At 44.6% G+C, this 24,597-nt stretch overlaps 1 protein-coding gene across 1 annotated transcript in view; it reads right to left on the bottom strand.

Annotated features, from left to right (window-relative positions):
* The window catches only part of IRAG2 (inositol 1,4,5-triphosphate receptor associated 2), a 209,408-nt gene that overhangs the window by 158,725 nt on the left and 26,086 nt on the right, over positions 1–24,597 (bottom strand). The window contains exons 4-6 of the mRNA XM_073623592.1: positions 7,806–7,856; positions 1,348–1,425; positions 729–785 (exon numbers count right to left, since the gene is read on the bottom strand). Of these exons, the coding sequence (XP_073479693.1) occupies positions 729–785; positions 1,348–1,425; positions 7,806–7,856 (186 nt within the window). The remainder of the gene's footprint in view (positions 1–728; positions 786–1,347; positions 1,426–7,805; positions 7,857–24,597) is intronic.

Raw genomic sequence — 24,597 nt, 5'->3', positions numbered from 1 at the left:
GAAGAATGGGAGAAACTGCCCAAAAAAAAAACTGTGCCAAGCTTGTAGCATCATACTCAAAAAAGACTTGAGGCTGTAAATGGTGCCAAAGGTGCTTCAACAAAGTATTGAGCAAAGGCTGTGAATACTTATGTACATGGGATTTTTTTCATTTTTTATTTTTAATAAATTTGCAAATATTCAAACAAAACTTCTTTCACATCGTCATTATGGGTATTGTTTGTAGAATTTTTAGGAAAATAATGAATTTAATCCATTTTGGAATAAGTCTGTAACATAACAAAATGTGGAAAAAGTGAAGAGCTGTGAATATTTTCCAGATGCACTGTATATAGCGCTGACATATTCCACAGAGAACACCGAGACACTCACATCAGTCTCTGGATCAGAGACTTCTGTATCATCCACAAATATCAGGCCGTTTATGAACACGGTAGAGTCCGATTTAGGGCCTGTGTTGACACATTTAAATTGGCAAATGCAGCATGCTTTTGACATCACTTTGAGACTGTTCTGAGTTTAATCAAAATTCATTACGAGTGCATTTGACCTCCTCCACTTTTATTTTAGCATTCCCATAGAGACTTACATTGGGAGAGAAATTCTGAAGCGAACAAAAGCCTGTTGACACAAGCCCTTATTCAACTACTAAATTCTTCTGTGTATTGCACCTTAAAACTGTATATACCTATTTATGGTAGAAATATTCAACACTACTTTGGCCTCACCACAAGGAGCCCGGCATCCTTCTTCTGTAGCGTGCTCTCAAATTCCGTCAGCTGTATCTGCAGACAAAACATTAAAAGGCAAGAGATAAGAATTCAAAACACAGAGATTAGTCACTTTTAGGTTGACTTGTTCTCAAATGCATTCAGATTTACAGAATTAATCTAGTAGAATATGACTACTACTAGCTATATCATGACCTGGATGAATGAGAACCTTCAAAAACATCACAGCACAGGTTTAGAAGATGGTCAGCAACATCAGAAGGCTATCCAGACATGGAGATATGATGTGAAATCCAGAAGAAGATTGACAATTTGTTTCTGAGAAGCAAGAGAGGAAATTCTAGCAATACCTTTACCAACCTCTGTCCTGCCTGGCACACCAAGTCACATGGCCAGCCATTATTTTGGCTTGCAATGCAAACTGCAGATGCAGCCAAAGCCCTGGGGCTCAGATGGGATGAAGGTGACCCCCTGACATGGGAAAAACATTACTCCCAATAAGTGGCTATTGGGGTTCAGCATTAAGCAGAGAGTTCCAGTCAAAGTTTTTTTTTCAACTTAAGTTAAATATTACAAGGGATTATTTCAGCATTACCCAAAAGGTAGCAACAGATACCTGGAGAATGGCCGCTTTTTCCGAAACCTCACAAAAGGTCTTCCTTACTTCTTCCACTTCTAGGGTGCTGCGGTGATTCTGTGAAGAATGAAAAATTCAGTTACAAGGAAGAAAGAAGAAGCGTATGAGGTTGCAATGGGCTTGGGGGTTTTTGAGAGTTATAACATCTTTAACCTGTCCTTAATGTGTTCTTGCATTGCTTGTACCAGAAAGGGGTCCTATTCTCAGCTTTAACATGTGCTCTTTTTCCAAACCAATTTTGACAAAATTTCGGAGAAAGTATAAAAAACAAAAATTACATTTTACAAAATCTATTTTTTTGTCTCGAACAAAGTGGATTTTATTGAGAAAAATAGGATTTTTTATAAACAGCTTACCCGTAAACTTGGAGTACATCATGGGGCACAGAGCCTAAGTAATAACTTAATGGGTATATAGGCACCTTCAGGTGATGGACACTGGTATACCCAAATACAGGAAGTTTACTCCCCTATATAACCCCTCCTCCTTCCAGGAGTACCTCAGTTTTTGTAGCAAAGCAATATTTCTAAACTCCAAAAAGGGGGGGTGGGACCTCTGTGTCCCACGATGTACTCCAAGAAAAGGATTTTACAGGTAAGCGGTTATAAAAATCCTATTTTCTTTATTGTACATCATGAGACAATAACTTAGAGATAATTTGGAGTTCCGGTGTGCGACCAATTCCCTGCCTCCTTACATCCACCTGATAAAATTTGGTGAATGTATGTACTGAAGACCAAGTAGCGGCCTTACAGATCTGAGCCATGGAGGCCTGGTGATGCACTGCCCAAGAAGCACTAACCGACCTGGTAGAGTGCACTTTGTGGATTTCGACACTGCCTGTCCTTTCTTAGGACCCTCTGGCAGTACAAATAAGACAGTCTTCCGAATCTGAGCAGTTGTCTTTAAATAGACTTTCACTGGTCTCACCATATCAAGACAATGTAGTGACTTTTCTTCCCTGGAACATGGTTTTGGAAAAAAACGATGGCAGGATATTATCTTGGTTCAGGTGGAAACCTGAGACCACTTTTGGCAAAAAATCCTGACGAGGGAGTAACATCACTCTGTCCTCATGTATAATAAAGTATGGCTCTTTACAAGAAAGAGCAGCCAATTCCGAAACCGTCCTTGCTGAGGATATAGCAACCAAGAACACTAACTTCTTAGTCAGAAGGACTAAGGGAATATGCTGTATCGGTTCAAATGGCTGTTTTTGTAACACTGACAAAACGAAGTTCAAGTCCCAAGGGTTCAAAGGTGATTTAATTGGCGGATTAATCTGCATCACTCCTTGCATAAAACCCCAGACTAAAGAATGTGTAGCAAGCGGTCTTTGAAATAAGATAGATAAGGCTGAGACTTGGCCTTTAATAGTACTCAAGGCCAATTTCACCTCTACCCCTAATTGTAGAAAGGCAAGAATTCTGCCTATGATATACCTCCGAAAGTGCCAACCCTTGGATTCACACCAGGAAACATAAGCCCTCCAGACTCTAATATATAGTTCTGGAGGCTGGCTTCCTTGCATTAAGGTGGAGATAACTGACCCGGAAAGCCCACGTTTTTTTTAGAATGTGGGTTTCAATAGCTAAGCCATTAAATTTAGCGTTCGTAAAGTAGGATGGAATATCGGCCCCTGTGAGAGCAGGTCTGGCCGTAGTGGAAGGGACCATGGATCCTCCATTGCCATCTTTACGATTTCTGCATACCATGACCTTCTGGGCCATGCTGGTGCTACCAGAATTACTGGCTTTCTTTCCAGCTTGATCCTGCAAAGAATTTGTGGCAGCAACTGAATAAAGGGGAATGCATAGATCAGTGAGAACTGATCCCACGGGATCACCAATGCATCTGTTCCCCGTGCGAGTGAATCCCTTGTCCTGGACACAAAGTTGACTAACTTCATGTTGAATCTGGACGCTAGAAGATCTACATCCGGAGTCCCCGATCTTTGGCAAACAGCCCGAAAAATGTCAGGGTGAAGAGACCATTCCCCCGGTAATAACTGCTGGCGACTCAAGTAGTCCGCCTGCCAATTCCCTACTCCCGGAATGATGACTGCTAATAGGTACGGAACATTCCTTTCTGCACAAGTTAGAATATGGTTCACCTCTGTCTGCGCTGCAAGACTCTTGGTGCCCCCTTGGTGATTGATATAGGCCACAGCTGTGACATTGTCGGATTGCATTCTGACAGGACAATCCCTTAACCTGAAATTCCAGGCCTTCAGAGCCAGACGGACTGCCCGAATCTCTAGGATGTTTATGGGCAAGGCTCTTTCAGTTCTTGACCACTGTCCCTGGACAGTTGTCTTCTCTAGTACTGCTCCCCAGCCTGAAAGCCTGGCAACTGTTACCAATTTCCAGATAACTGGTCTGAAGGATTTCCTTTTCAGCAGATTTTGGGTTAGTAACCAACTGAAGCTTTGGGACACCCACATTGGCAAGTCCAAAGCTTGGATCGTTTTGTTCCAAGCAGACAGGATACTGTTTTGCAACAATCTCAAATGGAACTGGGCATAGGGAACTGCTTCGAATGAAGCCACCATCTTTCCTAACAACCTCATGCAAAAGACGAATGGAGGGATCTCCTTTCGACCTGACCATCCGCACCAGCTCTCGTATGGAGTTGATTTTTGCCGAAGGGAAGAACACCTTTTTTTGGGCTGTGTCTATGATCGGACCCAAATACTCCAGCATTTTTTTAGCGGTTTTAAAGGAAGACTTCTCTAGGTTGAGAATCCAACCTAGACTTTCCAGGCAACTGGTTGTAATGCATACACTTTGCTCCAAAACGAGCCACCGACTGATCTATTAGCAATAGATCGTCTAGGTATGCCAAGACTGTTATGCCCTGTGCCCTTAACCTGGCTAGAGGTGGGGCCAGCACTTTTGTGAACAACCAGGGTGTTGTAGCTAGCCCAAAGGGCAAGGCTACAAACTGAAAGTGCTGCTGTTCTACTTCAAACCGCAGAAACCTTTGGTGAGCGGGAAATATAGGGACATGCAGATAAGCATCCCTGATGTCGATAGACACCAGAAGTTCTCTTCCTTGTAGGATAGACACCACTGACCTGATTGACTCCATGCGAAAGAAGCGGATTTTCAGGAACAGATTTTGATTCTTTAGCTCTAGAATGGGTCTGAAATCTCCATTCAGTTTTGGTACCGTAAAAAGGTTTGAATAAAACCCCAAACCTTACTCTTCTGTGGGGATCTGTATGATAACCCCCTGAGCCAGTAATCAGTCTAATGCCTGAAACAGAGATTGCCTTTTCCCTGGATCTTTGGGAACGTTTGATCTCAGAAAACACGACGGTGGAAACTCCCGAAATTCTAATTTGTATCCTAGAGACACCGTTGAGATGATCCATCTGTCCTGAATTTCCTCTTGCTAGACTTCCGAGTATTGCAGAAGTCTTCCCCCCACTCTGGCGATGGGGGGCACCTCTTCATAATGAGGCTTTAGTATTCTGCTTTGCAGATTTCCGGCCCCAGGCCCTCTTTTGTGCCTGGGCCTGACCCTGAGGTTTTCCTCTAGAGTGACGGCAGAGGCCATCGCCACTGCCTAGAGGCGGATGCCCCTGGCTCGGGAGAAAAAGTCAGTTTAAATGAAGGACGTTTATACTTTCTTTTGACTGGCAAAAAGAGTACTCTTCCCACTAGAAATCATTTGGATGTATTTGTCCAAATCATCCCCAAATAGCCAATCCCCATGAAAAGGAAAGCCAGTCAGGAGCTTTTTGAATGGTGCTTCGGCTGACCAATTTTTTAACCAAAAGATCCTACGCATGTGTACTAGCACAAACGCAAGGCGGGACGCCTGGTGAATAGAGTCTTTCATAGCGTTTATGGCAAAACATAATGCCTTTGGTAGTTCGGCCAACTCGCGGGCCTGTTGTGCAGGGACATCCTTAAGGGCCTGTCTGAACTGGTCCTTTAGGGACTGACAGTGACTGCAGGCTGAGTAATGGCACCTGCCAAGGAAAAAAGAGGAGGATCTTTTAACCTTTTATCTGTTGGATCCTTAAGTATTTGCGCATGGTCTACTGGACAAGTTAAACTTTTATTCACACTGAAAATCGCAGCGTCAACTGCTGGTGCATTCCATTTTTTGGTGAATTTCTCCTCCATGAGATAGAGAACTGAGAATCTCTTGGGAGGGAGAAAATGCTTATCTGGGGGATCCTATTCAGCATAAATAAGCTTTTCTAGTAATGCATGGACAGGAAATGCATGAAAAGGCTGTAAAGGTTTTAAAGAACCCAAGTAAGAAACCAAACTTTCAGCAGACTCCGTTAGGGGTAGCATGAAAGTGGAATGAGTGGGGGAGGGAGATCTAGCACACTTCCTATCCTTTTGGATGGAGGATGCGATTAAAGCCACTAATCTTCCTTCTAGGCCCTGCAGGGCGGAGGAAAATGCATCTTCAGTCACGTATACAGGGGGCTGAAGTGTGAGAAGCAGCTGCACCAATTGGTTCCAATGACTCACCCTGGCTTGTCATATCTGGTATCTCAGGAGAGGATGACAGTGTTGAGGCATGACTGGAGTTCCCAGCGCCTGGGGGTGGATTTTTTGGTACCTCTTTTGGAAGCCATAGTGCCAAGCTCAAAAACAGAGGCACTAAAAAAATGCACTACTTGCTGAGCAATAGTTTAGCAAAACAATGCCGCTATAAAGATCAGCTTGGTGTTGAGTAACAATGTATTTACTGTACTGGAAATGCCTGTATACATCCCTTACGTACCCCAGCGCTCCTGTGTCCTGTGCGTTTCAGACTTCTATCTCTTCAGTTGTTCTGATAGAGATCTTCTGACAGAGTCAGAGTCTGTTTTTAACAAGCAGTCTGTAACAAGCCCCAGGTGTGAGCCTGCTCCTGGCGTCCTCAGCTCCACGTGGATGCTACGTCCCGCACACGGGGTTGCCTAAGCCACGTCCCTTCGCCATTAACCCGCCCCACCTTGTTTCAAATGAACACCAGTGTGCACGCGGATGGCATTGAGGTCTGCAAATGCAGACCCGTTGAAGAGGAGGCTCTGCGATCACCCTCTGGCGATAAAACAAGTATGTAAAAAAAAAAGGCTTGGGTCGCAGAAATGACTTTTAAAAAGGCCAGTAACTGACAGGCTTTCTGTGAGGCATAGGCTGTGGATATATCACAGGGAAGCCGCCCCGCACCCCTCCTAAGGGGGGGGGGGGTGGAGGAGGAAAGGGGGGGGTGTTGTCAGCAGCAGTGGCTGGCTCCTGGATCGTTTGTAAGACAAAATGTGCAGCCTTGTAAAAACGGCTTTGTTTTGCAGGAGTCGTTATTCATGGTGAATATCAACAATATAATGACTTTGTGTTACAGACTGCTGCTGTCCCCCTAGTTCCCAAGGGGGGAGAGGAACATGCCATTTGCTCAATTCAGAACCCCCCCTGGCTGCTGAGACCACACACACACACTTGAGCGGAGAGCAACGTACCAAGGTCTGTGTACTTACTCCCTCTAGTGGAGATTTTAAGGCATGCAACATTTTTACTCTTGGGGAAAAAAAAGCCATAGGCGGACTTTTTATAGTTCCTATGCTTCTTCCCTTACCTTATCCACGCTGTAGGATACTGCTGCAACACACAGATCCAAACTTCACCCATCACGGCGGGCTGCGTTAGCAAACCTTCAAGGACCGGGTCCCTTTGTAGGGGTTCCACTCCCTTGGACCTGTATTAGCACCCCTCCAGAAAAAAAACTTTAGGTAATGTAGGCATGACCAAAAAGTCCTGGGTCCTGGGGTCCAGCCCTGCAAAGAGAGGTGTTACAGGCAAACCTTGTGCTTCGTATACGAGGCCCGGGTACCATCCACCTTGGCCGCAGTAGCACTTTGAATGGATCCGGTCTATGGAGGCTGTTTAAATCCACAAGGATCCTCCAGTGGAGCTCTTCAGAGCACATCTTCACTTGTGACCAACACCTTCGAAACTGGCGAAAAAAAACTGAGGTACTCCTGGAAGGAGGAGGGGTTATATAGGGGAGTGAACTTCCTGTATTGGGTATACCAGTAACCATCACCTGAAGGTGCCTATATACCCATTAAGTTATTACTTAGGCTCTGTGTCCCATTACGTATGGGAAAGAAATAAGTTTAAGTAAGCAATAATGCAGTAACGCCAATCCAGCACAATTAGTACGCATGGCTTGACACAAAGTGACCATCAGTATTATAACAAGAAGGAGAGGACATTTCAACAATAGGAGACATCAGTGCATAAATCTTCAATAAAAGAAGGTCAGTAGCACCAAGGCCCGTGGTATCCAGCCACAAGGTTTTCCAAATTTACCTGGGCAGCCCCCATGCTGGTAAATTAAGCTTTCCAATCTGAGCACACTACCTATACTTTTCACCCAGCAAAATCAATTTAAGTGAAGAGGTTGGATAAGTGACAGGCACTCACCTCTTCCTGCAGGGAGCTAATCTTGTGAATCAAAGCAATGTTCTCCTTGTCCTGAAAAAAAAACAAACATTATCAACTGTCCACACTTACCTTAAAAAAAAATAAAGATTGCAAGATCCCAACTGGTTATAGGTTTCCCAGACGTGTGTGTGTGTGTGTGCGCACGCGTGTGTGTGGGCTGAAAGGATTCTGCCAACACAGAAAGGGATGCTTTACAGTAAGAGCAGTTTAGCTGGGGAATGTTTTACTACAAGGGATAATAATGGAAAAAATAAATAAAAACAATATTGGGCACGTTCCTTACAATTCACTTTTCCCTCTATTATCATTACTAAATGATGATGTAGAACTATTTTGCACTCAGGAGGTCCCTCAACACCACCCTGAGGCAGAGTTGAATAGTTGGTTAGTTTTTCCTTGACCTATAACAAAATTGTTAGAGCGTCATCGAGAGAATTAGATGGAACTCTGTTTTTCAGCCTAGCTAAAAATAGCTTTATGGCAGTGCACTTACATAAACAATTAAAAGTTTCCTATTGTGTAATATGTAGTTTAATGTAATACAGTGGAATACATACTGTATACTAGAGATACAGGCTGCAATGTGAGATCTAGCAGCTTTACAGGCTCAATACAAAAATGAAAAATAGTGAACCCTTCTAAAACGTGGGGTATAAACTCAACATCAGGATCTCCAAATAGCCAATTTTTTAGTGGAATAATTAGAGCCCTTGCACACTGGGGCGGTTTGCAGGCGCTATTGCGCTAATAATAGCGCCTGCAAACCGCCCCGAAAGTGCCGCTGCTTTCATTCCAGTGTGAAAGCCCCGAGGGCTTGCACACTGGAGCGATGCGCTGGCAGGACGGTAAAAAGTCCTGCCAGCAGCATCTTCGGAGTGGTGAAGGAGCGGTGTGTATACCGCTCCTTTACCGCTCCTGCCCATTGAAATCAATGGGACGGCGCGGCTATACCTCTGCAGAGGCGCTTTGCGGTGGTATTTAACCCTTTCTCGGCCGCTAGCGGGGGGTAAAACCGCCCCGCTAGCGGCCGCATACCGACGGTAAAACGCCGCTAATAATAGCGGCGTTTTACCGCCGACGCTGCCCCCCGCCCCAGTGTGCAAGGGCTCTTAGTTAAAGTGGTTGTAAAAAAAAAAACAAAAAAACAAAAACAAAAAAACACCTGCAGGACAAAGGCATAATGAGCTAGTATGCATAACATACTAGCTCATTAGGTAATACTCACCTGAGATCGAAGCCCTCACTGCGATGCCCGTACACCGATCCAGTGGCTAACGTTACTCCCGGGGGTTACTTATGGGTATAACAGCTCCGGCACTGTGATTGGCTGATGCCGTCACACCAATGACGTCAGACTCACAGAAGCAACGGCACATACGTGCCGTTGCTTCAGTTTGTCTCGGTGCGCATGTGCTGATGACGTGGGCACATGCAAATACAGGGGATATTCTTCTAAATCACGCAGGTTTAGGAGATATCCTGAGTAGCTACAGGTAAGCCTTATTATAGGCTCACCTGTAGCACAAAGTGGTCTGTAAGGGTCTATAACCACTTTAAAGTGTCACTAAACCCACACCATTAAAAAAACGCTCAATAAATGGTGTATTACATGCTGTTCATACTCACTCGGTCACTTTGAGATTAGTTTTCTGTATTCTGCAAAAAACCTGGTTGATCCTGCTGCTCTCCATCTCAACCTTCTGTTCCTGTCCCCAATTTAGCTAGGGATTCTGCAGCTCTAGAGGCAACTCTGCACATGCTCAGTTTTCAGTGTATTTTCTATCCTTAGCATTTCCACCTTATCACATCTGAGCAGCCCATGTGACTGTAGAGTCACACATGTGGGAGTATACGCAGTGGTAAAAGACAGCCCACTCCCTCTCTCCTCCTCCATGCACACTAACTAAACACAACGGGGGCAAGATAATACATGTAAATTGACGGAGGCTTCATCTCCTTCTTATTCCAAGACACAGGCTGGAGGGGCGTGACCCAGCCTCTGGCAGAAATTCACCCACACCATGTTATTGGCAAAGAATAATGAAGATACACACACAATATTATATATACAGTGGGGACGGAAAGTATTCAGACCCCCTTAAATTTTTCACTCTGTTATATTGCAGCCATTTGCTGGCCCAGCCAGAGCCCTGACTAAACATGTTTATTCAAACATGTTTATTATTTATATTTGCTCTAATTGTTTGTTCTCTCTTGTATTGAACATGTGTACTACTGTTGTATACTGATTGCTAGCCGTGTGATTGATTTACCCATAGGGGGTTAATACACATGAGGTTCACGATTAATGAATTGGGTATGACATCTGTGGTGTTACACCCTGGTTTGGGATAAACGCATGATTATATCCAACAGAAGGTTACACACAGCCTGACGAAGAACAGTGATGATCGTAACTGTGCAGTAGCATATTGACATTACAAGTTTGTACTTTTGAAAATTTTCAGTAAATGGATTGTCCCATTTTTTGGCAAATTGGTGGATAAATTGTGGAAAAAAAAAAAAAAAATTAATATATATATATATATATATATATATATATATATATATATATATATATATATATATATATATTTATATATTAATAAAATGTTGTCTCTCTTTTTTTTCTAAACAGTTTATTGATCTTATTTATTTTTACTCTGTGGCTCTCTGCCTGTTTTTTGGGTTTTTTTTTTTTTAACACGTTACCATCAGCAGACGTCATCTAGAAGCTCCTCCTGCTTAGGTTTCCCTGCAGACAGGCTGGGGAAAAAGCTGGGTCATGTGACAGCTGTATTTTGATAAGGAAAGGGTCAATTTTTTAAAAATAAAATTAATTAATTACAGTGCCATCATCCACAAACAGAAATAGAAGGGACAATGTAAATAAAACTGAGTTTAGCATCACTTTAATACTGGATGGTAACTAGGAATGAGCCGAACCCCCCCCCCCCCCCGGTTCGGTTCGCACCAGAACCTGCGAACGGACCGAAAGTTTGCGCGAACTTTAGAACCCCATTAAAGTCTATGGGACTTGAACGTTCTAAATCAAAAGTGCTAATTTTAAAGGCTAATATGCAAGTTATTGTCCTAAAAAGGGTTTGGGGACCCGGGTCCTGCCCCAGGGGACATGTATCAATGCAAAAAAAAAGTTTTAAAAACTGACGTTTTTTTGGGAGCAGTGATTTTAATGATGCTTAACCACTTCAGCCCCGGAAGGATTTACCCCCTTCCTGACCAGAGCACTTTTTACAATTTGGCACTGCGTCGCTTTAACTGCTAATTGCGCGGTCATGCAATGCTGTAACCAAACGAAATTTGCGTCCTTTTCTTCCCACAAATAGAGCTTTCTTTTGATGGTATTTGATCACCTCTGCCGTTTTTATTTTTTGCGCTATACACGGAAAAAGACCGAAAATTTTGAAAAAAAATGATATTTTCTACTTTTTGTTCTAAAAAAAATCCAATAAACTCAATTTTAGTCATACATTTAGGCCAAAATGTATTTGGCCACATGTCTTTGGTAAAAAAAATGTCAATAAGTGTATATTTATTGGTTTGCGCAAAAGTTATAGCGCCTACAAACTAGGGTACATTTTCTGGAATTTACACAGTCTTTAATTTATGACTGCCTATGTCATTTCTTGAGGTGCTAAAATGACAGGGCAGTACAAAACCCCCACAAATGACCCCATTTTGGAAAGTAGACACCCCAAGGAAATTGCTGAGAGGCATGTTGAGCCCATTGAATATTCATTTTTTTTGTCCCAAGTGATTGAATAATGAAAAAAAAAAAAAAAAAAAAACAAAATTACAAAAAGTTGTCACTAAATGATATATTGCTCACACAGGCCATGGGCCTATGTGGAATTGCACCCCAAAATACATTTAGCTGCTTCTCCTGAGTATGGGGATACCACATGTGTGGGACTTTTTGGGAGCCTAGCCGCATACGGGGCCCCGAAAACCAATCACTGCCTTCAGGATTTCTAAGGGCGTACATTTTTGATTTTACTCCTCACTACCTATCACAGTTTTGAAGGCCATAAAATGCCCAGATGGCACAAACCCCCCCCAAATGACCCCATTTTGGAAAGTAGACACCCCAAGCTATTTGCTGAGAGGCATGTTGAGTCCATGGAATATTTTATATTTTGACACAAGTTGCGGGAAAGTGACAATTTATTTTTTTTTTTTTTTTTTTTTTGCACAAAGTTGTCACTAAATGATATATTGCTCACACAGGTCATGGGCATATGTGGAATTGGACCCCAAAATACATTTAGCTGCTTCTCCTGAGTATGGGGATACCACATGTGTGGGACTTTTTGGGAGCCTAGCCGCGTACGGGACCCCGAAAACCAATCACCGCCTTCAGGATTTCTAAGGGTGTACATTTTTGATTTCACTCTTCACTGCCTATCACAGTTTCGGAGGCCATGGAATGCCCAGGTGGCACAAAACCCCCCCAAATGACCCCATTTTGGAAAGTAGACACCCCAAGCTATTTGCTGAGAGGCATGGTGAGTATTTTGCAGCTCTCATTTGTTTTTGAAAATGAAGAAAGACAAAAAAAAAAATTTTTTTTTTCTTTTTTTAATTTTCAAAACTTTGTGACAAAAAGTGAGGTCTGCAAAATACTCACTATACCTCTCAGCAAATAGCTTGGGGTGTCTACTTTCCAAAATGGGGTCATTTGGGGGGGGGTTTGTGCCACCTGGGCATTCCATGGCCTCCGAGACTGTGATAGGCAGTGAAGAGTGAAATCAAAAATTTACGCCCTTAGAAAGCCTGAAGGCGGTGCTTGGTTTTCGGGGTCCCATACGTGGCTAGGCTCCCAAAAAGTCTCACACATGTGGTATCCCCGTACTCAGGAGAAGCAACAGAATGTATTTTGGGGTGTAATTTCACATATTCCCATGGCATGTTTGAGCAATATATCATTTAGTGACAACTTTGTGCAAAAAAAAAAAAAAATAATAATAATTTGTCTCTTTCCCGCAACTTGTGTCACAATATAAAATATTCCATGGACTCGACATGCCTCTCAGCAAATAGCTTGGGGTGTCTACTTTCCAAAATGGGGTCATTTGGGGGGGTTTGAACTGTCCTGGCATTTTATGCACAACATTTAGAAGCTTATGTCACACATCACCCACTCTTCTAACCACTTGAAGACAAAGCCCTTTCTGACACTTTTTGATTACATGAAAAAATTATTTTTTTTTGCAAGAAAATTACTTTGAACCCCCACACATTATATATTTTTTTAAAGCAAATGCCCTACAGATTAAAATGGTGGGTGTTTAATTTTTTTTTTTCACACAGTATTTGCGCAGCGATTTTTCAAACGCATTTTTTGGGGAAAAAACACACTTTTTTACATTTTAATGCACTAAAACACACTATATTGCCCAAATGTTTGATGAAATAAAAAAGATGATCTTAGGCCGAGTACATGGATACCAAACATGACATGCTTTACAACTGTGCACAAACGTGCAGTGACAACAAAATAAATACATTTTTAAAAGCCTTTAAAAGCCTTTACAGGTTACCACTTTAGATTTACAGAGGAGGTCTACTGCTAAAATTACTGCCCTCGATCTGACCGTCGCGGTGATACCTCACATGCATGGTGCAATTGCTGTTTACATTTGACGCCAGACCGACGCTTGCGTTCGCCTTAGCGCGAGAGCAGGGGGGACAGGGGTGCTTTTTTTTTTTTTTTTTTTTTTTCTTTATTATTTTTTTGCTTTTTTATCTTATTTTAAAACTGTTCCTTTCATTTTTTTTTTTTTTTTAATCATTTTTATTGTTATCTCAGGGAATGTAAATATCCCCTATGATAGCAATAGGTAGTGACAGGTACTCTTTTTTGAAAAAATTGGGGTCTATTAGACCCTAGATTTCTCCTCTGCCCTCAAAGCATCTGACCACACCAAGATCGGTGTGATAAAATGCTTCCCCAATTTCCCAATGGCGCTATTTACATCCGGCGAAATCTAAGTCATAAAATGCTCGTAGCTTCCGGTTTCTTAGGCCATAGAGATGTTTGGAGCCACTCTGGTCTCTGATCAGGTCTATGGTCAGCTGGCTGAATCACCGGCTGCATTCTCAGGTTCCCTGTTGAGACAGGAGAGCCAGAGAAAAACACGGAAGACGGTGGGGGGGGGGGGGCATTCTCTCCCACTGCTTGTAAAAGCAGTCTAGAGGCTAATTAGCCGCTAGGATTGCTTCTACATGAAAGCCGACCGCTGGCTGAAAAGAATGATACCAAGATGATACCTAAACCTGCAAGCATCATTCTGGTATAACCACTCAAAGTCGTGAATGCTGTACTCAGACAAAAATATGGTTAACAATAAAGCACAGTAAACGGTAAAGTATAAAAAATTGCAGACCTGAAAAGCAAACATGATAAAACATAATAACAATAAAACATTGCAGAATAGAATACAGTAAAAAAGAGCAGAACAATAGAGAGAATAGAGAGAGAGAGAATAGAGAGAGAACAATAAAACGACAACTATTATTTTTTATTTTATATTTTTGTTTGTGTTTTTTTTTTTTTTTTTTTCACTTTTTTTGTAACTGTAACTTTTATAACTGTAACCGGTTCCAGGTTCGGGTCTCTCAAAATGCGATGGCATCTTGGGAGACCCTGTGAAAGTGTGCCTAGTCTGTGCAATGCTGTACCCTACGCTAATACTCAGCTAGTGAATGGTAGCGTTCAAAACATTCACCAATGCAAAGACCAGGATTGTCAGGACAGGAGGGACAATAATAGCGGGTGTCACGCCTATATCCGCGCTTGCTGCAGACACAACATCTTTTTTGGGGGGGTTAGTTGGGTAGGGGTACTCGGGAGGACATAAAAATGCCTCTCATGCAGCCGACTGCATTTGGTTGGGGATGTGAATGGGGGAAGTACGGGCGCTGCAGAAGCGGTAGGTTCCCAATTAGGATTGGCGAATGCAGCAGGAAGGGCATTATGGGCACGACGGGCCTGTGTTTGTCTTTTTGGTGGCAGCGGGACACTACTTGTGCTTGCCACCTCACCAGCTTGAACTGCACTTATGGGACTCGCCACGTCACCAAGTGTTACTGCAGTGCTGGTTTGACTACGACCGGGGTGTACTAGGCCGCTGGCGCTTGCCAGTTCACCAAAACGCTACCAAAAAAACTGTTAACGATCGCAGGGATCAGGCCTGACTCTGCGAACGCTGCAGTTATGCATTTAGTGTTTTGTAAGTGACAGTGATCGATCGATACTGCACTTGGGTGGGCTGGGCTGGGCCGGGCGGAGGGGCAAAACGCAGGTGCTAGCAGGTATCTGGGCTGATCCCGCTAACACTGCGTTTTTGGGAACCCTAAACTGCTGGGGACGCCAGTATAGATCTGATCGGATCAGATATTGATCAGTTCAGATACTATACCACTAAGGGAGGTGTACAGTGCATGCGTGGGTGTTAGCGCTACTGGCACTAACCTGACGCTGCCTGGGGCTGGTGCTTGCCAGTTCACCAAAACGCTACAAAAAAAACTGTTAGCGATCGCAGGGATCAGGCCTGACTCTGCGAACGCTGCAGTTATGCGTTTAGTGTTTTGTAAGTGACAGTGATCGATCGATACTGCACTTGGGTGGGCTGGGCTGGGCCGGGCGGAGGGGTAAAACGCAGTTGCTAGCAGGTATCTGGGCTGATCCCGCTAACACTGCGTTTGTGGGAACCCTAAACTGCTGGGGACGCTAGTATAGATCTGATCGGATCAGATATTGATGCGTTCAGATACTATACCACTAAGGGAGGTGTACGGTGCGTGGGTGTTAGCGGTACTGGCACTAACCTGACGCTGCCTGGGGCTGGTGCTTGCCATTTCACCAAAATGCTACCAAAAAAACTGTTAGCGATCGCAGGGATCAGGCCTGACTCAGCGAACGCTGCAGTTATGCGTTTAGTGTTTTGTAAGTGACAGTGATCGATCGATACTGCACTTGGGTGGGCTGGGCCGAGCTGGGCGGAGGGGCAAAACGCAGGTGCTAGCAGGTATCTGGGCTGATCCCGCTAACACTGTGTTTTTGGGAACCCTAAACTGCTGGGGACGCCAGTATAGATCTGATCGGATCAGATATTGATGCGATCAGATACTATACCACTAAGGGAGGCGTATGCTGCGTGCGTGGGTGTTAGCGGTACTGGCGCTAATCTGACCCTGCCTGGGGCGACGCATATCACCGCCGGGCGATCAGGGGGCTAAATCTTTATTCGGTAATAAACGGCGGGTTCCCTGACACTATAAAAAATAAACAAACTAACCAGCGTCACCCGTAACGGTTATACGGTGATCAGTGGTGAAAGGGTTAACTAGGGGGCAATCAAGGGGTTAAAACATTTATTAGATAGTATATGGGGGTCCCTGTCGCTATAAAACTCTGACGGCGAACCTAAATATTTACGTCCCTAACTAGCATCACCAGCGACACTAATACAGCGATCAGAAAAATGATCGCTTAGCGACACTGGCGATGGGGGGTGATCAAGGGGTTAAAACTTTATTAGGGGGGGTTAGGGGGGTACCCTAGACCTACAGGGGGCCTAACACTCACTGCCCTGACACTGTAACTGTCACAAACTGACACCAATACAGTAATCAGAAAAAAAAAAAAAAAAAAAAAAACCTGCTGGTGTCAGTTTGTGACAGGGGGGGGGGGGTGATTGGGGGGGGATCGGGGGGCGATCGGGGGGGGGATCGGGGTGTTTAGTGTGCCTGGCATGTTCTACTGTGTGTGTAGTGTTGGTGCACTTACATTGCAGTCTTCTCTCCTCGGCCCGGAACGGAAAATACCGAGCCGAGGAGAGATGACATCATTTCCTCTGCCTCTGTGTACAATACAGAGGCAGGGAAATGATCCCATTGGCTGAGAGCGATCGCGAGGGGGGGGCCACGAATGGATGGCCTCCCCCTCACCTCCGATCGCCGGGGGAGATTTGCCGACCGCCGCAGGCACCGGGGGGGGGTCCGATCGGACCCCCCACCCGCGGGCAGGCAAGGACGTACATATACGTCCTTTTGCCTGCCCGTGCCGCTCTGTCGACGTATATAGTCGTGCGGCGGTCGGCAAGTGGTTAAAGTGAAAACAAAAAAAAAAAAAAAAAAAAAAAGTGAAATATTCCTTTAACCACTTGAGCCCCGGACCATTATGCTGCCTAAGGACCAGAGGTCTTTTTCCAATTTGGCACTGCGTCGCTTTAACTGCTAATTGCGCGGTCATGCAATGCTGTACCCAAACGAAATTTGCGTCCTTTTCTTCCCACAAATAGAGCTTTCTTTTGATGGTATTTGATCACCTCTGCGGTTTTTATTTTTTGCGCTATAAATGGAAAAAGACCGAAAATTTTGAAAAAAAATGATATTTTCTACTTTTTGTTATAAAAAAAATCCAATAAACTAAATTTTAGTCATACATTTAGGCCAAAATGTATTCGGCCACATGTCTTTGGTAAAAAAAATGTCAATAAGCGTATATTTATTGGTTTGTAGACGCTATAACTTTTGCGCAAACTAGGGTACATTTTCTGGAATTTACACAGCTTTTAGTTTATGACTGCCTATGTCATTTCTTGAGGTGCTAAAATGGCAGGGCAGTACAAAACCCCCCCAAATGACCCCATTTTGGAAAGTAGACACCCCAAGGAAATTGCTGAGAGGCATGTTGAACCCATTGAATATTTATTTTTTTTGTCCCAAGTGATTGAAAAATGACAAAAAAAAAAAAAAAAAAAAAATATTTACAAAAAGTCGTCACTAAATGATATATTGCTCACACAGGCCATGGGCCTATGTGGAATTGCACCCCAAAATACATTCAGCTGCTTCTCCTGAGTATGGGGATACCACATGTGTGGGACTTTTTGGGAGCCTAGCCGCGTACGGGGCCCCGAAAACCAATCACCGCCTTCAGGATTTCTAAGGGTGTAAATTTTTGCTTTCACTCTTCACTGCCTATCACAGTTTCGGAGGCCATGGAATGCCCAGGTGGCACAAAACCCCCCAAAATGACCCCATTTTGGAAAGTAGACACCCCAAGCTATTTGCTGAGAGGCATATTGAGTCCATGGAATATTTTATATTTTGACACAAGTTGCGGGAAAGTGACACTTTTTTTTTTTTTTCATAAAGTTGTCACTAAATGATATATTGCTCACACAGGCCATGGGCATATGTGGAATTGCACCCCAAAATACATTTAGCTGCTTCTCCTGAGTATGGGGATACCACATGTGTGGGACTTTTTGGGAGCCTAGCCGCGTACTGGACCCCGAAAACCAATCACTGCCTTCAGGATTTCTAAGGGTGAAAATTTTTGATTTCACTCTTTACTGCCTATCACAGTTTCGGAGGCCATGGAATGCCCAGGTGGCACAAAACCCCCCCCAAATGACCCCATTTTGGAAAGCAGACACCCCAAGCTATTTGCTGAAAGGCATGGTGAGTATTTTGCAGCTCTCATTTGTTTTTGAAAATGAAGAAAGACAAGAAAAAACATTTTTTTTTTTCTTTTTTCAATTTTCAAAACTTTGTGACAAAAAGTGAGGTCTGCAAAATACTCACTATACCTCTCAGCAAATAGCTTGGGGTGTCTACTTTCCAAAATGGGGTCATTTGGGGGGGTTTTGTGCCACCTGGGCATTCCATGGCCTCCGAAACTGATAGGCAGTGAAGAGTGAAATCAAAAATTTACGCCCTTAGAAAGCCTGAAGGCGGTGCTTGGTTTTCGGGGTCCCGTACGCGGCTAGGCTCCCAAAAAGTCTCACACATGTGGTATCCCCGTACTCAGGAGAAGCAACAGAATGTATTTTGGGGTGTAATTTCACATATTTCCATGGCATGTTTGAGCAATATATCATTTAGTGACAACTTTGTGCAAAAAAAAAAAAAAAATTTGTCTCTTTCCCGCAACTTGTGTCGCAATATAAAATATTCCATGGACTCGACATGCCTCTCAGCAAATAGCTTGGGGTGTCTACTTTCCAAAATGGGGTCATTTGGGGGGGTTTTGAACTGTCCTGGCATTTTATGCACAACATTTAGAAGCTTATGTCACACATCACCCACTCTTCTAACCACTTGAAGACAAAGCCCTTTCTGACACTTATTGTTTACATGAAAAAGTTTTTTTTTTTTTGCAAAAAAATTACTTTGAACCCCCAAACATTATATATTTTTTTAAAGCAAATGCCCTACAGATTAAAATGGTGGGTGTTTCATTTTTTTTTTTCACACAGTAATTGCGCAGCGATTTTTCAAACGCATTTTTTGGGGAAAAAACACACTTTTTTTAATTTTAATGCACTAAAACACGCTATATTGCCCAAATGTTTGATGAAATAAAAAAGATGATCTTAGGCCGAGTACATGGATACCAAACATGACATGCTTTAAAATTGCGCACAAACGTGCAGTGGCAACAAAATAAATACATGTTTAAAAGCCTTCAAAAGCCTTTACAGGTTACCACTTTAGATTTACAGAGGAGGTCTACTGGAAAAATTACTGCACTCGATCTGGCCTTCGCTGTGATACCTCACATGCATGGTGCAATTGCTGTTTATGTTTGATGACAGACCGCCGCTTGCGTTCGCCTTAGCGCGAGAGCAGGGGGCGACAGGGGTGTTTTTTTTTTTTGTTTTTTTTTTCTTTATTATTTTTTTGCTTTTTTAATCTTACTTTTAAACTGTTCCTTTCATATTTTTTTTTTTAATCATTTTTATTGTTATCTCGGGGAATGTAAATATCCCCTATGATAGCAATGGGTAGTGACAGGTACTCTTTTTTGAAAAAATTGTGGTCTATTAGACCCTAGATCTCTCCTCTGCCCTCAAAGCATCTGACCACACCAAGATCGGTGTGATAAAATGCTTCCCCAATTTCCCAATGGCGCTATTTACATCCGGCGAAATCTAAGTCATGAAATACTCGTAGCTTTCTTAGGCCATAGAGATGTTTGGAGCCACTCTGGTCTCTGATCAGCTCTATGGTCAGCTGGCTGAATCACCGGCTGCATTCTCAGGTTCCCTGTTGAGACAGGAGAGCCAGAGAAAAACACGGAAGACGGTGGGGGGGGGGGGGCATTCCCTCCCACGGCTTGTAAAAGCAGTCTAGAGGCTAATTAGCCGCTAGGATTGCTTTTACATGAAAGCCGACCGCTGGCTGAAAAGAATGATACCAAGATGATACCTAAACCTGCAGGCATCATTCTGGTATAACCACTCAAAGTCGTGAATGGCGTACCTGAAGACAAAAAAATGGTTAACAATGGTTAACAATAAAGCACAGTAAAGTGTAAATAATTACACACCTGAAAAACAAACATGATAAAACATAATAACAATAACAATAACAATAAAACATTGCAGAATAGAATACAGTAAAAAAGAGCAGAACAATAGAGAGAGAGAATAGAGAGAGAGAGAACAATAAAACAACAACTATTTTTTTTTATTTCATATTTTTTTTTTTTTTTTACACTTTTTTTGTAACTAACTTTTATAACGGTAACCGGTTCCAGGTTCGGGTCTCTCAAAATGCGATGGCATCTTGGGAGACCCTGTGAAAGTGTGCCTAGTCTGTGCAATGCTGTACCCTACGCTAATACTCAACTAGTGAATGGTAGCGTTCAAAACATTCACCAATGCAAGACCAGGATTGTCAGGACAGGAGGGACAATAATAGCGGGTGTCACGCCTATATCCGCGCTCTTACTGCAGACACAACATCTTTTTTGGGGGTTCGTTGGGTAGGGGTACTCGGGAGGACATAAAAATGCCTCTCATGCAGCCGACTGCATTTGGTTGGGGATGTGAATGGGGGAAGTACGGGCGCTGCAGAAGCGGTGGGTTCCCAATTAGGATTGGCGAATGCAGCAGGAAGGGCACTATGGGCACGATGGGCCTGTGTTTGTCTTTTTGGTGGCAGCGGGACACTACTTGTGCTTGCCACCTCACCAGCTTCAACTGCACTTATGGGACTCGCCACGTCACCACGTGTTACTGCAGTGCTGGTTTGACTACGACCGGGGTGTACTAGGCCGCTGGCGCTTGCCAGTTCACCAAAACGCTACCAAAAAACGTTAGCGATCGCAGGGATCAGGCCTGACTCTGCGAACGCTGCAGTTATGCGTTTAGTGTTTTGTAAGTGTCAGTGATCGATCGATACTGCACTTGGGTGGGCTGGGCCGGGCTGGGCGGAGGGGCAAAACGCAGGTGCTAGCAGGTATCTGGGCTGATCCCGCTAACACTGCGTTTTTGGGAACCCTAAACTGCTGGTGACGCTAGTATAGATCTGATCGGATCAGATATTGATGCGATCAGATACTATACCACTAAGGGAGGTGTACGGTGCGTGCGTGGGTGTTAGCGGTACTGGCGCTAATCTGACGCTGCCTGGGGCTGGTGCTTGCCAGTTCACCAAAACGCTACAAAAAAAACTGTTAGCGATCGCAGGGATCAGGCCTGACTCTGCGAACGCTGCAGTTATGCGTTTAGTGTTTTGTAAGTGTCAGTGATCGATCGATACTGCACTTGGGTGGGCTGGGCTGGGCCGGGCGGAGGGGCAAAACGCAGGTGCTAGCAGGTATCTGGGCTGATTCCGCTAACACTGCGTTTTTGGGAACCCTAAACTGCTGGGGACGCTAGTATAGATCTGATCGGATCAGATATTGATCCGTTCAGATACTATACCACTAAGGGAGGCGTATGCTGCGTGCGTGGGTGTTAGCGGTACTGGCGCTAACCTGACGCCTGGGGCTGGTGCTTGCCAGTTCACCAAAATGCTACCAAAAAAAACTGTTAGCGATCGCAGGGATCAGGCCTGACTCTGCGAACGCTGCAGTTATGTGTTTAGTGTTTTGTAAGTGACAGTGATCGATCGATACTGCACTTGGGTGGGCTGGGCGGAGGCACAAAACGCAGGTGCTAGCAGGTATCTGGGCTGATCCCGCTAACACTGCGTTTTTGGGAACCCTAAACTGCTGGGGACGCTAGTATAGATCTGATCGGATCAGATATTGATCCGATCAGATACTATACCACTAAGGGAGGCGTATGCTGCATGCGTGGGTGTTAGCGGTACTGGCGCTAATCTGACGCTGCCTGGGGCGACGCATATCACCGCCGGGCGATCAGGGGGCTAAACCTTTATTCGGTAATAAACGGCGGGTGCCCTGACACTATAAAAAATAAACGAACTAACCAGCGTCATCCGTAACGGTTATACGGTGATCAGTGGTGAAAGGGTTAACTAGGGGGCAATCAAGGGGTTAAAACATTTATTAGGTAGTATATGGGGGTCCCTGACGCTATAAAACGCTGACGGCGAACCTAAATTTTTACCTCACTAACTAGCGTCACCAGCGACACTAATACAGCGATCAGAAAAATGATCGCTTAGTGACACTGGTGACAGGGGGTGATCAAGGGGTTAAAACTTTATTAGGGGGGGTTAGGGGGGTACCCTAGACCTAAAGGGGGGTAATACTCACTGTCCCAACACTGTAACTGTCACAAACTGACACTATGCAGTAATCAGAAAAAAAAAAAAAAAAAAAAAAAAAAACTGCTGGTGTCAGTTTGTGACGGGGGGGGGGGTGATTGGGGGGGGATCGGGGGGCGATCGGGGGGGGGGATCGGGGGGCGATCGGGGGGGGGATCGGGGTGTTTTGTGTGCCTGGCATGTTCTACTGTGTGTGTGTGTTGGTGCACTCACATAGATGTCTTCTCTCCTCGGGCCGGAACGGAAAATACCGACCCGAGGGGAGATGACATCACTTCCTTTGCTGCTGTTTAGCATACAGCAGCAAAGGAGTGTTCTCATTGGCCGGCGGCGATCGCGAGGGGGGGGCCACGAACGGATGGTCTCCCCCTCATCACCGATCGCCGCTGGACAAAAGACGACCGCCTCGGGCACCGGGGGGGGGTCCGATCGGACCCCCCACCCGCGGAAGGCAAATCACGTACCCTGTACGTGATTTTGCCTGTCCGTGCCACTTTGCCGACGTACATCGGCGTGAGGCGGTCGTCAAGTGGTTAAATATCGTACCTGTGGGGTGTCTATAGTATGCCTGTAAAGTGGCGCGTGTTTCCCGTGCTTAGAACAGTCCCTGCACAAAATGACATTTTTAAAAGGAATAAAAGTCATTTTAAACTGCTTGCTGCTTTAATGTAATGTCGGGTCCCGGCAATATGGATGAAAACGGGCCCTGCTGTGAAATATATCAAGAATTGTAATTACATGCACCTGTTGAACAGGGGCAGAAAAATTGGGCCTTTGGTGGTGGTGGTGTTGCCACAACACTGTAAGCCCCCACAGTTACTCTTGGTGGGCGCAGGAATGGGCCCTGATGTGAAATTTTACATCAAGAATTGTAACAACAACATGTCCCTGTTGAACAGGGGCAGAAAAATTGGGCCTTAGGCACTGGTGCCACAACACTGCAACCCCTCACAGATGCTATAGTTGGAGTGCAGGAATGAGCCCTGCTGCAAAGTATTGCATCAAAAATTGTAATTACATGCCCCTGTTAAACAGGGGCAGAAAAATTGGCCACTGGTGGCGGTGCCCAGAACCAAAAATGTTCTTACAAGCGATCAGCATGAAAATTGAGGAGGAATAGGATTGTCACTCAGCATAACAGGATAGTCACTCAGCATCAGCATAGGCAGTCTTGAAGGGATCTCACTTTAAAAAAAAAAAATCAAAATCGGTTACATCAGCATCAGGTGCTTGGTAGCTGGTGATCCAAGACTGATTCATTTTTAAGAAGATCAGCTGATCGACCGATTCGGTGGACAAAGCCTCCAGCAGCACTGAATGTGCGTTTCGAAAGAACACTGGATGCAGGACAGGCCAGTAGCTCAATTGCATACTGTGCAAGCTCTGGCCAGTGATCCATCCTCAAGACCCAGTAACCCAGAGGATTTTCAGTGGGAAAGGTGTCCAAGTCAGATCTTGCCCCTAGGTATTCCTGCACCATGTAAAACAGACGCTGGTTGCTGGAACCGATCATACCTTGGGGCTGCGGACTAAAAAATTGTCTGAATGCATCGGTCAGACGGCCACCTTCTCCACCGCTCCTTCTGTGACTGACCGAAGCCTCAGCAACACGTTGTCCAGGAGGACCAGGAAATTGTAACCTCCCAGGCTCTGGAAATGCGTTGCACAAACCTTTCTGCAAGGCCTCCCGAAGAAGTTTCATCCTCTGCTCCCTCTGCAACGGCAAGATAAGGTCCTCAACCTTACCCTTGTAACGTGGATCAAAGAGGGTTGCCAGCCAGTAATCATCCCTCCCCTTGATACCATGAATACGAGGATCCTTTCACAGGCTTTGCAGGATCAGGGAGGCCATGCAGCTTAGGTTTTCTGAGGCATTAGGTCCAGAGTCCTCTGGGTCACTAAGGATGACATGATCCCCAGCCACCTCCTCCCAGCCACGTACAAGTCCATGGGTTTTTTCGGACTGTAAATGATCCCTTGAAGACTGCTGCTGATGCTGAGTGCCAGGCTCCACCTCCATGCTGACACAATCCTCCTCCTTCTCCTCCTCCTCTTCCTGTGTGATCGGTGGGCATGCAGGAACACTGTCTGGATAAAGGGGGCCTTGAGAGGTAAGGAAGTCCTCCTCTTCCTCCCTCTGTTCTGCCTCAAGTACCCTGTCCATTATTCCACGCAGCGTGTGCTCCAACAGGTGGACAAGAGGGACAGTGTCACC

Source organism: Aquarana catesbeiana, linkage group LG03, assembly GCF_042186555.1.
Source record: "Aquarana catesbeiana isolate 2022-GZ linkage group LG03, ASM4218655v1, whole genome shotgun sequence".
In the NCBI taxonomy this organism is placed as follows: Eukaryota; Metazoa; Chordata; class Amphibia; order Anura; family Ranidae; genus Aquarana; species Aquarana catesbeiana.
The sequence above is the reverse complement of the archived record's forward strand: the minus strand, read 5'-3'. Positions and strand labels throughout refer to the sequence as shown.